At 47.8% G+C, this 15,496-nt stretch overlaps 1 protein-coding gene across 1 annotated transcript in view; it reads right to left on the reverse strand.

Moving 5' to 3' along the window:
• Window positions 1-15,496, reverse strand: part of HEG1 (heart development protein with EGF like domains 1) — an 80,973-nt gene that overhangs the window by 28,955 nt on the left and 36,522 nt on the right. Inside the window, 6 exon segments of the mRNA XM_040621727.1 lie at window positions 2,221-2,324; window positions 6,055-6,174; window positions 6,811-6,927; window positions 9,051-10,382; window positions 11,010-11,270; window positions 14,862-15,209. Coding sequence (XP_040477661.1) covers window positions 2,221-2,324; window positions 6,055-6,174; window positions 6,811-6,927; window positions 9,051-10,382; window positions 11,010-11,270; window positions 14,862-15,209 — 2,282 coding nt within the window.

Consider the following 15,496-nt stretch of genomic DNA (forward strand, 5'->3'; position numbering starts at 1 on the left):
AATTAAGAGTGACTCTTCCTGTGTTTGCCTTGTGCCCTCAGAGAAAGCAGAAAATCCCTCTAGGGCATAAAGTTCCATGCCTGCTTTTCCATTTCCCCAACAGTAGGGGCAGCGGATTGCAGCGGCAGGTCACAATACCTTGACCTACGCAGACACGCTATCTTCAAAGCCTCTATGTCAGGCACACTTGACTCTTCATAAGATGGATTCAAACATGGGATGTTATCAAACCCTTTTTGGCTTTGTGTGACATTGCTCTATATGCTGATGGGCAATGATTTATTCGTAGTATAATGATTTAAACTTTTTTCCCAGGGAAAAAGAGAAAAGGCACATTTCAGAATAGAATGGCATCTTGGGGAAGGACATGTAAGTGGCTTCTCTAGCCACTGCTTAAATCTTCACTATTCTTGGGAGTGGGGATGTCACATCACTAATAAATTATACATTCATACTGGGTGAAAATGAACAAGTCAGGTAAGTCACTGAGCGCCCTGTACTGGGAAGGACTGTACTTCTGCACAGGGTTCGGAGCCCCTGCACCACCACGGAAGGAAATACTGACCTACAGCACAACCAAGAGGCAGTGGTGCTAGAGTGACAAGAACACCAGGTATAGGGTTAGTAGACATAATATTCTGCTGTATAGTAAAGAATTTAACCTTGACCCAAAAGAGGTCTGGCCCTTGGCTTCCAGAAGGTAGTCAATAAGCTTTTGGAATGTGCTGCCTTTGTCTTCCCAGTGGCCCGGAGCAGTGGTGTCCTTTTTTGGTTCCCTTCTTAAATGCCTCCCTGGGCCCTGGGCCACTCCAAATATCTAACAACGTGATTTATGTGGGGGCTTTGCATTATATGGTATCAGCCTGACCTCCAGAGAGACTGGAGACTGAGGTTAGCCATATGAGCTGTTGACTAAGTCCACATATTGGCTCTCGATACCAAGGCTCAGGGGAGCTTCATTGGTTAGCAATACTCCGTGAATATTGTACACATCATTGCCAAGAGGACTTAACATGACTCCATGGGAAAGGACAACTGGAAGCATCAAATTTGAAATCCTCCTTCACTCTGCCCTATGTATCTCTCCCATGGCTAATTGTAACCTCAACCTTTTCACTGTAATAAACCACAACTGTGAGTTTAACAGCTTTCAGTGAGATCTGAGTCCTTAGAGTGAATTATCAAATCTCAGGGTGGTCTTGGGGATCCCCAAACTTGCAAATGGTGTCAGAAGTGAGGCTGGTCTAGTGGACTACTGCCTAACTTTGTACCTGCGCTATATGAAATCAGGCAATGTCATTAACTTTCAGGGCCTCCCACTCTTCTAGCTCTAAGGGTGCTGACAATACCTCTTACAGGAGTGAGGCGTCTGGCAAAGCGCTTGTCATAGAGTAGATGCTCAGTTGATACAGAAATGGAATCTAAATTTTACACAAATAAAATCTACAGCCCTATAAAACTCTATAGGTTTTGGCTAATATACTCTAACCCATAAAGAGCAAGTAAAATTGAAATCAGAAATCAATTAATCTCTAAAACTTATTTTAATGGCAATTTTTGATGTTCTGAACACCAAACCTTGGACTCAGGTCTCAGACAAGAGGTAAAATTTACTATCTGAGCTTCATTTTCATCTTTTCTTCCTTCTTTTTCATTTTTCTTTCTCTTTTTCTCCCCCTGACAAAAAGAAGCAAAGAGGGAAAGAAGAGGAATCAAAGGCCCCTAGATAATCTATGCAGTGAATTCTCAACCCTGGAAAATCAGGATTAACTGTTACACCTTTGGCACTGCCCTGAGGAAAAAGAGCATCCTTCTCCCCCCAAGTTTGGAAACACAAAGAGAAAGTCACACAGCATGTCAACTTAAGATGAGATAGTAGGATTTTCTGGATCTTTCCTCATCGCCAATAGCTCTTATTGGTGCATACCATCTAACCATCTGTGACTATGAGTCTGCACATGAAAAAGAAATACCAAGGCACTGATAAAGGCTGCATGTGAGGGCACATGGAAGAAATGCTTCTATTGGGCACCAGTGGTTCTCAGCACCTCCCTTCTATTTCCGAGAGGCTTTAAATTTTACCGTGAAGTCTACCTTCCAAATATAATGGAAATGAACATCCTAGGAAATATAGCTGATCCCCACGAGGTTCTCAATTCTGAATGAAATCTGTTCTAGAAAACAAAGCACTTGAAGAAATATGCCTTTCAGTAAACTTACTGTTTTGGTGACCTCATTTTCAACTTCACGTAGGTCTGCCTGTTTCTCCATGGTGGTATTGAGAAATGTTTTCTTTAATTTGAACTCTGTCACGAAGGTTCTAACTGAAAATGAAAACATAACCTGTTAGACCACACAAGATAAACTGTTAGACCACACAACATAACCTGTTAGACTACGCGACAGGCCGACCCATGCGTGGCTGTGTGTTTGTGAGTCTCCAGTGTATCACTCTTTACTGCACCTCGCAGGACAGTCTTGGTGCACGTCTTTCTCCCTGAGGGTAGACAACACCTCTCCCTCTTCTAGCTCCGCTCTAGGAAGGTGGGCATCCACTGAGCTGGGCAGGAGGCTTGGCCCGAGCACACCTTTGAGTCAGAAACTCCAAAGAGCCTTCTGCATGTGTGTGTGGGCTGCTATGAGGAGCCATTCTGACACCTCTCTAACGGCCTCCTACATAAGCGATGCTAAGTAAAGCTGTGACAAAAAAGAAAGACCAGCTGGCTTAAATGACATAACCCCAGGAGGAGGGGAGCGGATGCGGGGTCCGGCCTGAGAAAGCTCTCGACAGAGCAATACCCTTGTCCTCTAAGCCCATGCTGCGAAGCCCTCAACTTCGAGGGTGTGCTTTGGTTTCCTCTTCTGGTCAGCGTCCCCACCAGCCCCCATCCCTCTCGCTCAGAGGAAATGCCCATTTCATCACAGATGAATGAGACTTCCAGAAATCAGCTCACTGATTCAGGACAACCAAGGGGCTATGGAGGAAGGTGCCAAACATCTGTGGTGGGCCCACACTGCCAGGACCCATGGTCACAAGCCAGGCAATGCAAATGCCCCATATTCAAGATATTGTTCAGGCCTGAAAGAAAGGAGCCCCGTTTTCAAGGCCCATTTCACTCATAAAAATAAATTTGTACTTAACATCAATTTGTGCCGATGGGGCCTGCAGGGGGTGGGGATGGAACTTACAAACAGGCAGACGATCAAAAATTAGTATAGCCTGCTTTATATCTGCCTCTTCTCTGCCTTTATATTAAATTCTTATCCTTCCCTCTGAACAGGGGGAAAAAAGACCCAAAACAGAGGAACCCACGAAGCTGCTCTTTCACAGAAAGCTTGTCTGCTGAATTAAGAGAAAGGCCCACAAATGAGCCAGGGAACACATTTAACATCTTATACTTACTGTCTAAAGCCCTTAATCCTTATTTAACATCTTTTTGCTAGTTCTACAGTTCAGTGAAGCCAGCTGCTCAGGACTCTTGCTGAGCCGCAGGGAGCTCTTTGAAAACATTCTTGGCCAAATGAAAGCATTTCAGCATGCTCTAATTTGCATGTTCCTCTGATGTTTATGAACAATGAAGCTAAATGACTTGAAAAGGGAAAGATGATTGTTAACACAAAAGAACGGCTCTCCTCCGATCCGCTCCACGATCCGCGGTGCCTGGGGGACACTCGGCACACAGGCTTCCAGAACCGCCACCCCGCTCCTTCATCTTCCTTTCTCCCCGGTCCAGGCCAGGCGCCCAGACTCTCTGGATGGAAATACACATCTCACAAATGTTAAGTACACAGCCCTCTTCTGAACCGGGACAGTAAATGTGGCCTCTGCTCTCAGTGCAGCTGTGAAGATGGCATCGCACGGCGTCCTCCAGCCCCAGCACCCTGCCCAGCACTCGGGTGCCTACCTTACCTCACCTGGCTTTAAGGCAATTCTCTACTTCACATTCAACTGGGGATTGACATAGGTTATAGAAACTATTTTTTAAATTATTTATTTTTTATTTCATTAAGCTTTAAATTCCAATTCCAGCATCAGGAACGTAGTATTATAGGAGTGCAGGCGTGCACTGCAATGATTTGACAATTACGTACATTACTCAGTGCTCATCAGGACAAGTGCGCTCCTTCAAACCCATCCCCTGTTTCCCTCTCCCCTCTGGTAACCATCAGCTTGTTCTCTATAGTTAAGAGGCTGTTTCTTGGTTTGTCTCTCTCTCTCTATAATATAAATGATTTTTTAAAGACCCATAATTATTTCTTTAGAGTTCTTAGTGTTTCCATTGCTTTCAATTCTGGTCCAACAGGTTGGGGACTAAATGTTAAATGATACCTCCCATCTGCAGAACTCTACCATTTTCAAAGCTTGCTCAGATACTTTATCTTATTTGATCCTCACAATAACCTTGAGAGGGAAGCAGAGCAGGTGGCAATATGATTTTACAGATGAGAACGCTGAGGCTCAGGGGTCACGTGCTGTAGCTGGTGGCTCTGAAGCCGGAAGCTGAGCAATGGGGTTCCTGGCAAGGGCATTTTCCACACTGCTTCAAAGCAAAATCATCCCAGCTTCTCCATTCTTAAACCAAAGTCTCCTGGCCTATTTCTTCCAGGGTGTAGCTAAATGGAATAGGTTACTCAACAGCAAATAAATTATTACAGTAAGAGGAATTCTTGATTTTAACAGATGTCTAGATTCCTAGATTTTTTTTCTTTAATAATGCTTTGACTTGATCCTTGTATTTTAAACAATTTCCAAAATTCTACCATTATTTTAGTAGGGTACCAAGTGTTTGAAATAAATTCCTAGGCCCACAACGGAGCTGCTCCTGCCCAGGGTGCCATGTTAGCCAAAAGAACTTCCCAGTTCCGTAAATGCTCCCGTGACCAGAAACATAGTGTATTCAGTCAGTCAAGCCCCCAACACCGAGTCAGCTCTGGGCTCTGCACTTACTCCCTTGTCCTTGATCTTTCTTTCTTTCTTTTTTTTTTTTTAAAGATTTTATTTATTTATTTGACAGAGATAGAGACAGCCAGCGAGAGAGGGAACACAAGCAGGGGGAGTGGGAGAGGAAGAAGCAGGCTCACAGTGGAGGAGCCTAATGTGGGGCTCGATCCCACAACGCCGGGATCACACCCTGAGCCGAAGGCAGACGCTCAACCGCTGTGCCACCCAGGCGCCCCTGGATAACTCTATGTTCTGCACTTCTCATTTCTTCAACAAGTTATGTATTGAACTCAGCACTCTAAAGCAGGGTTAGACCCTGTGTGCAAGAAAGCTCTTAGGACGAACACATTACTATGTGTTGGGAGCTGTGGGCTGGAACTTGGCGTGGAACTTCGCCTCTCAGCAAACAGGTGCATACGCTTGGCCACTTAGCACCTCGTCAGGACCTTAGTTTTCATTTGCGTTTGCTTTTTAACCTGTAAACTGGAGATTGTATCTAAAATCAACCAGCTTCAAGACTATCAAATTAGGGAATGAAATAGGACAGAATGTATGGTCCAATTACAGCAGCTTTGTAAAAATGTATCTGCCTATGGACAGGACTGTGAAGGTCATTTTTATAATTGAAAAGAATGTGTGGATGTGGCAGGATAATCAGGGTTTTATTCTCTCTTTTTTCTCTCTGAAAAAAATTTTTTTTTTTTTTTTTACAATATACTTAGAAGATCCCTTTGATATGTATTTTTTCCAAACTGCAGGGTAGAATGGTTCGGCAAATAGTGTAGTGCACAGATAATGGCGTGTCCGCACGGTCCTTAGGAAGTTTGTATCATATTTTTAATAACACGGAAAAATGTTTAAGATATAAAGTTTGTACAAATACCACGTGGTTTCACCTATATAAAAATATAATGCACACTTTAAAAGATTGCAAATAAGGTGCTATATCTCTGAGTGACTGAAAAATAGGCAGCAATTTCACTTCTTTCTATATTCCTTAGGTTTATACCTTGGACAAATACCCATTTTGTTTAGGGAGGAAAACAATAAACGTTATTTTAAAAAATACATCGTGGTGCAGAATATATTCCAGGATAGATTCATTTTCTTACCCAAATTGCATATTCCTTTTTCCAGCTGGTAGCCAACCGGGCATATGCAAGTGAAGGATCCCTGAGTGTTGTTGCATGTGGCCAGGGGTGGGCAGGGGTTCAAGAGGCACTCATTCACATCTGCAGGGGAGAGGAGAGAAAACAGGGCCACACTGAACGCGGGGCAGATAGTAAAATCATTATTCAGTCCGGTAAGCACTTACTAAGAGCCAAATGGCACTAGGGGCAGTGGGGCCCCAGAGATAAGGAGGATGCTACCCTTGTCCTCAAGGGGCTTCCAATCTGCTGAGGGCGGAGGCACCCATGTGTACAACTCACTATAAATACGAATCAGGATTTGGAAGTACAGAGAGAGTAGAAGATTTCGGCGGAAGGGAGAATTAAGGACTGTTTCAAATAACATCTGAACTAAGACTGGAAAGACTTTAACAAGCAGATGGGGGGTAGGGGGTAGCCTGAGGCACTCAGCGCAGAGAAGGCCAGAGGCAGGGAAGCACAGGGGTCTTTAGGGAGCTGTAGACTGTCCAGTGTGGTAGGGATGTAGGGAGCCCACGGAATGGAGCCAGATCAGGGAGGCTTGTCAATGTTATTGTCTGACCTTATTCTGCAGACAACACATTAGTATCCTAGCTCTCCAATCAGCAGGTATTAATTAGAAAAAACCTCACTCTCCTACGCTTTGAAGGGAAATAGTGTTATTGCCTATCTCAAGGAGATATGGTGGTACAGACCCCTGGAGATGACTTCTCCTCTTACCCACGCTGCAGTCATCCCCTTGCCAGGAAGGTGAGCACACGCATCGATACCCATGGCCGGTGGGGTCCACAACGCATTTCCCGTCGTGAAGACAAGGGTTAGTGGCACAGCTGTTAACTAAAAACACATTCCAGGAATAAAGCAGTTAATCCCAGAGGAAATGTAGAAGTGGCTCTAGGTAAATATTTAATTCGCCCGGCTAATATTTGGTTTTTGCTTATTTCTGTTGACTCGCCCCGAAAGGTCACACTACTAACACAGAACAGGTTTGCGGGAGGTGCAGGAGAGATGTGGGGGGGCGGGATCCCGGCACTAACTCACGAGCACACACACGTGTTACACACGTGTTAGACAAGTGGACCCCTGAATGCAAGAACCGCTTCAAAGCCAAATGCTGCTGACATGCTTACAGGTCGCTCTGTTCAGGACTGATGATTATATTGTCTTTGACACTTAGAAAATTCTACCTGAATCCATGCCAATTGAAAGTACACGTCAGGGGGGAAGAAGTCCCTGATTAACCATCCTCCCTGCTCCACGATTCCCCCCTTTCCAAAAAAAAAAAAAAAAAAATCTCAAAATATAACTGGGCCTCCACATATGGAGCACTCATTTGGAAAAACAACCGAAGTCGTGCACTCCGGTGCCCTCTCTTTCCATAATGTGACGACGAGCCCTCTCTGATTCATCTAGGCCCTGAAGGTGCCCAGGCTTCAACGTCACCTTGGACTCCCGGCCCCCGGGGCAGAGACCACAACTCTGGGTTTTGGTATCTCGAACCAGCATTGTCAAGCTCCAGTTATATAATAACTGCCCACTGAAGACTTCTGACACGTGCTCGGGAGAGCCGAAACCCACGACATAACTGCATCATTTCCGAGCAGAATAATCGCTGGTAGAAGGAGAAAAAGGCGGCAGAAGTCAAGAGTTGTAACGCCAAAAAAATAACCCCCTAAAACAAACGAGCTAACCCTAAAGATGGCGTCCCTATTCGCCAAGGCTACCTTAAATATCCCTAAAACCACCTCTAGGAACACAGCACCGCCACAACCACACAGCGCCCTGTGGCTGCTGTCAGAAAAACCATATGAACGGCCAGTAATGATGCTACTAATTCTCCCCTACAGTTATCGGTGTAATGACCGTAATCAGCTTTAAGGGGGATTTGTGAATTATGTTCCATCTGGTACTGGAATGTATTTGGCTGGAAATGAAGCTCCTCTTGGAGTCCTGAAGCAGGGCTCCCAGCCTCCCTGGAGAAGAATCCACTTTTTGTCTCCCAGAGGTGCTCGGGTCACTGGCACAAAGAAGGCACCAATGTGCCAGGCGTGGACGGGCTGGCGGCAGGGGTGGCGATGGCCCTCCCGCCCTCCGGCTGGCCGTGGCTGACTGGCCGGAACGCAGACACTAACTGAGCTCCCTGCTCTAGTCGCTACAAAGCATTCTCCTCTTTCCTCCTTCCTTAAGGTGTCAGTCTCCATTTCACCCCTGCACCAACAGCAGCGTTCCTTTCCTGCGTCTGGACAAGCCAAAGGTACTATTCTGAACATGACATCGGAAGACGTATCACTCTAATTCCTTCTACCTTTCCTTAAATTATGAAGAGTTATGTGAATGGCTTTATTTTCCCTGTACCAGCCACTTGAACACGAATATAAAGATAGGTTCAAGGGCAGTGTAAAGGAGCTCGGGTCACCCTGTCACTACGGGAAAAGGTTAGTTCACTGTCCTCTTATGGAACATGTCCCTTTACCTGCATTTGTCAACTAGCAACACACTCTCAGGAAGACCAAGGAGCCTGGGCTTCCCTCGGATCCAGAGAAGCCTTCCCAGTGACTGAGAAGCTCAGGGCTCTGACCTGGGAGCAGGGCATCCTCACTCCATGTCTCAGAAAGGCCACCTGAAGCTTCTCGACTGTAGTGTTTCCACCGCCCGATCCCACATCACTGCCCTGCTCTGGCCTTGGAAGACTCTGAGGCACCTTGAAAGGCTCTTGCAGTTTGGGGCATTACAAGCTACAGTGGCCCTACCTATGGATCTCACACGTAGCCAATGGCATCCTCCCCTCTTCCTTTAGGAAGAGTTCTGTAACTCAGAGGTGAGAACATGAGGTCCACATGACATAATCTGATGAGGTGACAGCACAGACACTGACCTACTGCACAGAGCAGCCCTTGCCACATGTTCCCACCAATCCTGAGCCTGTCAGCCCACAGTGTGCTTGTGTGACTGCCCTTTACCTGAGGCTGGAGATGACAATGCTTTTGGTGACCATGTGCTGCTCTGAGCAACGAAGGTCGTAGACGTAGGAGTCAGTGCTTCAGCCAGGGAGACGCCTGTGGTTGAGGGAGGAGATGTTCTGAGGAAATGTGAAGCTGGGCTGTACTCTTCTGTCACACCAGGCCCTGGGGTCAATCCTTTCACTGATGTGGGCACACCGGTCAGGGGGGTCAATTGGCTGGTAGCATCTCCATGGCCTTGGCTCCTTTCTGTGGTGACAGCACTTTGTGTGGAGATCCGCGGTGCTGGGATTTCAGGGCTGGTTGGTAAGAGCTGTTTCTCAGCCGTAGTCTGTACTGTTGTTGGGTCAGCCACCGGAGCTGCTGTGGATGACGCAGGGCTGAAGGGATGAGAGGTCTCGAGAACGGTGGTTGTCAAAGCTGGAGACATCTGGGGTATGCTGGTGCTCGTGGCTGGAAGGGTTTGCTGAGTGGAGGACACTGTTAAGGTTGAGGGCATAGGGATCCCTGACGTAGACCTCATTGTTACAGTCTCAGTGGCCTCTGTGGGCAGAGACTCCAGGCTCGGTGGCTTTGATTCTGTAATGACTTTCTCATGGTGTGGGTTACTCTGGTTCTTAGGATCTGCTGTTTGACTACTGGGGAGCATTGCCACAGATAATGCGGTTGTCTCCATCTGAACCGAAGTCACAGGAGTGTCTCCTGCCCTGGGCAGGACCAGGGTAGAAGGTGAAGGTGGTAGGGTTGTTTGGGAGGCAGATGGCGAGGCAGGGGTAGATGCTGTCAGGGATACGGGTAAGGGTGGTGGTGAGGAAGACATAGGTGTGGGCTCATCGGGCATGGACTGCAGTAAAAGAGTAGAGGCTCTGGTTGATGGCAAGATTGAGGAGAACAACTGGTGGGACTGGGACACTGAGGGCAGGGGCAAAGGGGGACCTGAAGAAGAAGAGTCACCAATCGATGCAGCATCAGCGTCCAGGAGAACCAAAGTGTTGGGCATGTTAATGGTGGGTGTGTAGGAGGGAACGTTGGCTGTGCGCAGAGCCAGGGACTCAGTGGAAGGCTGGGCGTACTCCCTTTCATAGGAGGACACATTACTTCTCTCAGTCTGAGCCTGAGAAGAGGAATAGTCTGACTGTGAAGAGTTGGACATCTTAGTAGAAGAGGTAGAACTCTCCCTTAAGTCCGGGGATGAACTGTTGTCTATAATGGAAAGCAATGCCCGCTCTCCTTTGGTGAAAGTAGATGAGACGTAGGTGTGGTCTGTGTAGTCACTGGAAGTCCTCTGTTCCACATCCGTACCGCTCACTTGATTGAAGCTAGTTCCAGTGACTGCAAGTGGAAAAACCAAAGTTCGGTCAATTCAACAAACAAGAAATCTCCCAAACACATACGCTACGCTTTCTCTGGAGAGGCGGTTTTCGATGGCGAGCGCTCCGGATGAGCGGTGTGGGCAGGCAGGAACGGGCAGAGTCTGTGCGGAGGACATTCGCCCTCCTGGGGGGAGTGCGGGTGGCAGCAATGGAAATGGTAATAAGAGAGAAGTGGGGCCAGCGGCTGAAGAATAGGGAATAGGTCCAAATTCTTCCACATGCCTTTTTTGATAAAAGCAAATTGGTATCTGAAAAGCTCTTAAGACCCCAATAGAACAATTGTTATGTCTAAATGGAAAAAGGAAAACCCTCCCAATTTTCCATTCTGTATAATGATAATGAGATATTTCTTTCCCAGGAGATTGACTTTGGCCACAACTGGCTGGTCTCCTTTATTCCAAGCATCCTGGCAGACAACATCATACATGGCTGAGGCAAGTGGGGGGAAGTGGGAGAACCCAGAAAGTTCTCTTCCGACAGAGCTTACAAGGTACTTTCTGGGTTGACAGCAGACGTAATCACCCTAGGACTGTGCATACGCCGACAGGTGAGCTGAAGGAATGTGGGCAGAGATCCCGCTCCTCACCTCCCAGGGCTGGCGAGGCCGCCAGTGAACCCGAGGTGTCACCAGTCACGGTCACGTTCCCGTGTTGGGTGGCGCTCTCGGTTTCTCTGGGCACTAGCACAGAGTGCCCCACGTCCCCAGACGTTGTGCTCGCGTTGGTGAGAGACCGCAGTGTGCGCTCTCCGCTCCCGGTGAAAGTGGCCGAAGTGTGCGGGTGGTGAGCCTGGGAAGTCCCGTCCTCCACGTCCGAACTGCCTCCGGGCTCCGGGCCGTCTTCAGTGGCTGCAAGGAGATTGAAGGGGGACGGCCGGTCGGTACAGGCCTGGCGCAGCAGCGCCGTGCAGGAGTCCCAGGAACGAGCCTCACTGCCTGCATGAAGGTAGCCAAAGTGCTCCCCTGTGTTTTCCTGGGTCTTTAGCGGAAATTCGCACGTGGGAAACCCCCACGTGTTGCTCCCTGCAAACACGTATCATGACCGCACCTTAAGAGGCCCTGCAAACCAGCACATCCGTTCAGGTGACCTGGATTTATGGGAAGTCTGCTACTTCAGTGAACAGGTCAATACCGTGTTTCTGTTCGGTGATACAGAATATAAATAGATTTTACGGCAGGGAAACTGGTGGTGGCGGCGAGGGAGGCGAATGCTCAGCAAAAGACTAACCACCCCACTGGGGCTTTAGACTTTCTGAGGGGGCCCAGGAGGGAGACCCTTCCATTACTTGTAAGGCTTTCTCCTCCCGGTCGGACCAGTAATACCTGCAAAGACACGGGGCTTATCATTCTTCTAGAGTGTCAGTTTTTCCCTTAACGCACCGGTGAGAGAGGCACAGTGGTTGGAGGTTAAAGACGGGCTTATTTTCTGTTCTGTGTTATTTTTGGGTTTTTTTTTAATTTGTAAAAAAAGATTTTACTTATTTATTTGAGAGAGAGAGTGCACACACAAGTTCACATGTACAAGCAGGTGGGGGCAGAGAGAGGTAGAGAGGAGGGAAAAGGAGAGAGAGAATCTCTAGCAGACTTCCCGCTAAGCCTGGAGCCCTACGAGGGGCTCAATCTCATGACCCCAAGATCACGACCTGAGCCAAAACTAAGAGTTGGATGCTTAACCAGCTGAGCCACCCAGGTACCCCAATTTTTGTTTTCTTAATGCATTTGTTTATTTTCTTGGTGGGAATGGACAGGTGATGCATGAATAAATATCCTTTTCCTCCTTTCTTGGGTGTATGTTTTATGCTATAAGCTCAAAGACTCTTAGATTAGATTACCAAATAAACTCTTCTCAGAAATTATGAAAACGAGGTCCAACTCTTCCTGGCCTAAATACTTCATAATTTGGTTCTATGAGAAAACAAGTTCTTTCCCTGATTCTTATTCGTATTGCCAGACCAGACTAGTTCTTTTTTTTTTTTTTTTTTTTTGGTTTATTTATTTAAGTAATCTCTACACCCACATGGGGCTCGGACTCATGACCTCAAGATCAAGAGTTTCATGCTCTACTGACTGAGCCAGCCAGACACCCCCAGACTAGCTCTTGATACCCCATAGAGGTAAAGCTGCATGTTAGGTAAGCTCACTTCATGATAGGTTTGCACTAAGTGACAGGAATGAGTGTGGGGACGGGGATACACAGTGACCTGGAGCAGCCCTGAGACAGCCGGCAAGGAGGGAGAGATGTGACCTGACCAGGCTGAAGGGCTTAAGAGACCCATGGGAAGTCCACCAGGAGCGGCTTGAGAGCTGAGTATACCAGAGCACAAGTTCCCTGGGCAGAGGGGACAAGGCCGGGGCTGGGGAGATTATAAGACTCTTAAATGGAATTCGGGCAAACAACCCCATCAAGCTTACAGAGTTCAGAAAGTTGAGAGTCGTGGCCTGAAACAGAGAGGCTGCATCCAAGCCCAGAAAAAGGAACAGACCCAGAACTCTGAAAGGCTGGATGGCAGAACGAGTCCACTTTGAGTGATTCAGAGCCAACGTGATAAAGCACTAGGTTAAGCGGCAGTGAGTTGGTCTGGGGAATGAGGCTATTCCTCATCTGGCTCTTCTAACTGAACCCTAAGACCCGCTCACACTGAGATCGCGTTTCGCACACAAACCAGAGGAGCACGCACTGCAGAGGGAAGGGTGCCCGCACACGGGAAAGGGCGCGCCACCTCAGCTCCTGGTTTGAGAAGGAGAAGACTCTGAGCCCCACATCGTGGGGTGGAAAACGAATCCTTTTGTCTAGGAGACAGATCATGCACTTTCCGTGCACACATGAAAAGGCACAAATATTCCCCACCCATACACGTGCTACTCTTTCATGATAAGCATACGCTTTTCCACATCACATCAGTAGTAATAAACGCTAATTTTCCTCATCATTTAGGAAGGATGTTCATATGGGGGAAATGGAGCTGCTATTACCAGTGGTGGAGAGGTAAGGATTTAAACCCATTGTAAGCTTAAGTGGTAAATTATTGCATTTTTGCTTTAGTCAGCACACACTTTACATTGACAAGGTGGCTGAGAATTGTTGATAAAATTACCCAAAAACATTATTAAAAAGGACCATCAGAGAAGAAGTGTTCTCAAATTGATAAATTGGACTTCATCAAAATTAAAAACCTCTATGCTGCAAAAAATGATATTGTCAGAAAAGTGAAAAGAAAACCCACAGAATGGGAGAAAATGTCTGCAAATGGTCTGAGAGAGGACTAGGGTCCAGACTATAGGAAGAAACTCCCAACCGATTTTAAAATGGTCAAAAGATCCGAACAGGCTTTTCCCAATGTGAAAAGATACTCAACATCATTAGCTAGAAAATGCAAATCAAAACCACTTGGGACGCCACTTCATGTCCACGAGGCTGGCCATCATCACAACAGACATCCACAGTGAGTGCTGGGGAGGCCCCGAGGAACGGGAGCGTTCGCACGTCGCTGGTGGCACTATGAGACGGCCAGCCGCTTTGGAAAGCAGTCTGACGATTCCTCAAAGGTTAAAAACAGAGCTACCCTATAACCCAGCAATTCCAAGAGAATGTAAAACACGCCCACGCGAAAACGCGTGCCAGAACGCTCACAGTAGTGTAACAAAGGTGCGAAAGCCCCACACGTGCAGTAACTGAGGAAAGCATGAACTGGATGTGGCGCGTGCACACGAGGGGGTGTCACCAGCCACACAGAGGGATGGAGCCCCAACACAGCCTACAACAGGGAGGAACCGTGAAAACGGTATGCAGAGCAAAAAACACAAAAGGCCGCGGATTGTAGGATTTCATAGGCAAAGCCGCAGAGACAGAAAGTAAGTTAGTGGTTGTCAGAGGCTGGGAGGAGGAGAGTCCGGGGAGCAAGTGCTGATGAGCACCGGCTTTCTTTCTGGGGTGCTGGAAGCGTTCTGGAATCAGACCGCGGTGCTGGCTACACGACTCTGTAAATATACTAAAGCCACTGAATTGTACACGTTGAATGGGCAAATTGCATAGAATGTGAATTATAGCTCCATAAAGCTGTTTAAACAAGGGGGAGGAAGAGTTGCTCTTGCGGAACGTCTGGACCGGGGTGAAGAAGGTAGTATTTTCACCTTCCAGAAACTGTGTGATTGAGGCAGGTATGGAGGCATGGGGTGGGCTGCAGGGGACGGAGGGACATGGATGGACAGAGAAGTCCCTGAGCTGTGTGTGGAAGCGGCTGGTGGCAAGAGCAGCTCCTGGGAGATGTACCAGAAAAAAAGTGGGGCTATACAGCTGGAGGAACGGCTTGGGGATCACGAGAGCAGAGGGGCCTCCGGAGGGGCTCCGTTACCGTCCGGCCTTACTGTGCCACAGAAGAGCCCAGGCCTTGCAGGCACTTCCGCCCTCTACGGGTGCAGTCCTGTGAAGGGGGGACTCACTCGAGCGTTCGCCACGTGGTGCTGAGGAATCCAGGCTCTCTGAGGAGGATGAGGACAACGACTCGGTGGCCGGCTCAGCGTAGCTCCTATGGCCCAGCGCTCTGTCACTTCCCCTAGACTGGGGGGCCGAGGCTGAGAAGTGGGCCAACACTGAAGTGTTCACAGCTTCAGGATAGGAAGCAGAGCTTCCTGTCACATCTGCGAATGTCTTGCTGTTGGTCAAGAACCCGCGCGCTGTGCTGTCTCCACTTCTGCCCGACGGGACGGACCTGGACACAGCCTCGGTCCAAGACGTGGGGCTTCCGTTCTCTGCCTCCAAGCTGCTGGCAAGCTGGTCTCCTCCCAAGGCTGTAAGGGGTCAGGGAAACAAAGGCCATGGCATGGATGTGGAAGAGATTCCCCAATAACCAAGACGTGAGTCCTCTTTAAGCAAAGATTCCCTTCGCAAGGACCTTGTAGAGTATTTATTATATGTGTAACCTGACGGGCATTTTCAGAGTCTAAATAATTATTTCAAAACTCTTCAGTGTCAATAAGATAGCAATACTAAAAATAAGCATTGGCGAAGAAGGGAGCTTTCAAAGAGAACGTGCAAAGTAGCAGCGTAACTTATAGGCTTGAGGGTTTTATTCTCT

The sequence above is a fragment of the Ursus maritimus genome, unplaced genomic scaffold (assembly GCF_017311325.1).
Source record: "Ursus maritimus isolate PB19 unplaced genomic scaffold, ASM1731132v1 scaffold_4, whole genome shotgun sequence".
NCBI classification, from domain to species: domain Eukaryota; kingdom Metazoa; phylum Chordata; class Mammalia; order Carnivora; family Ursidae; genus Ursus; species Ursus maritimus.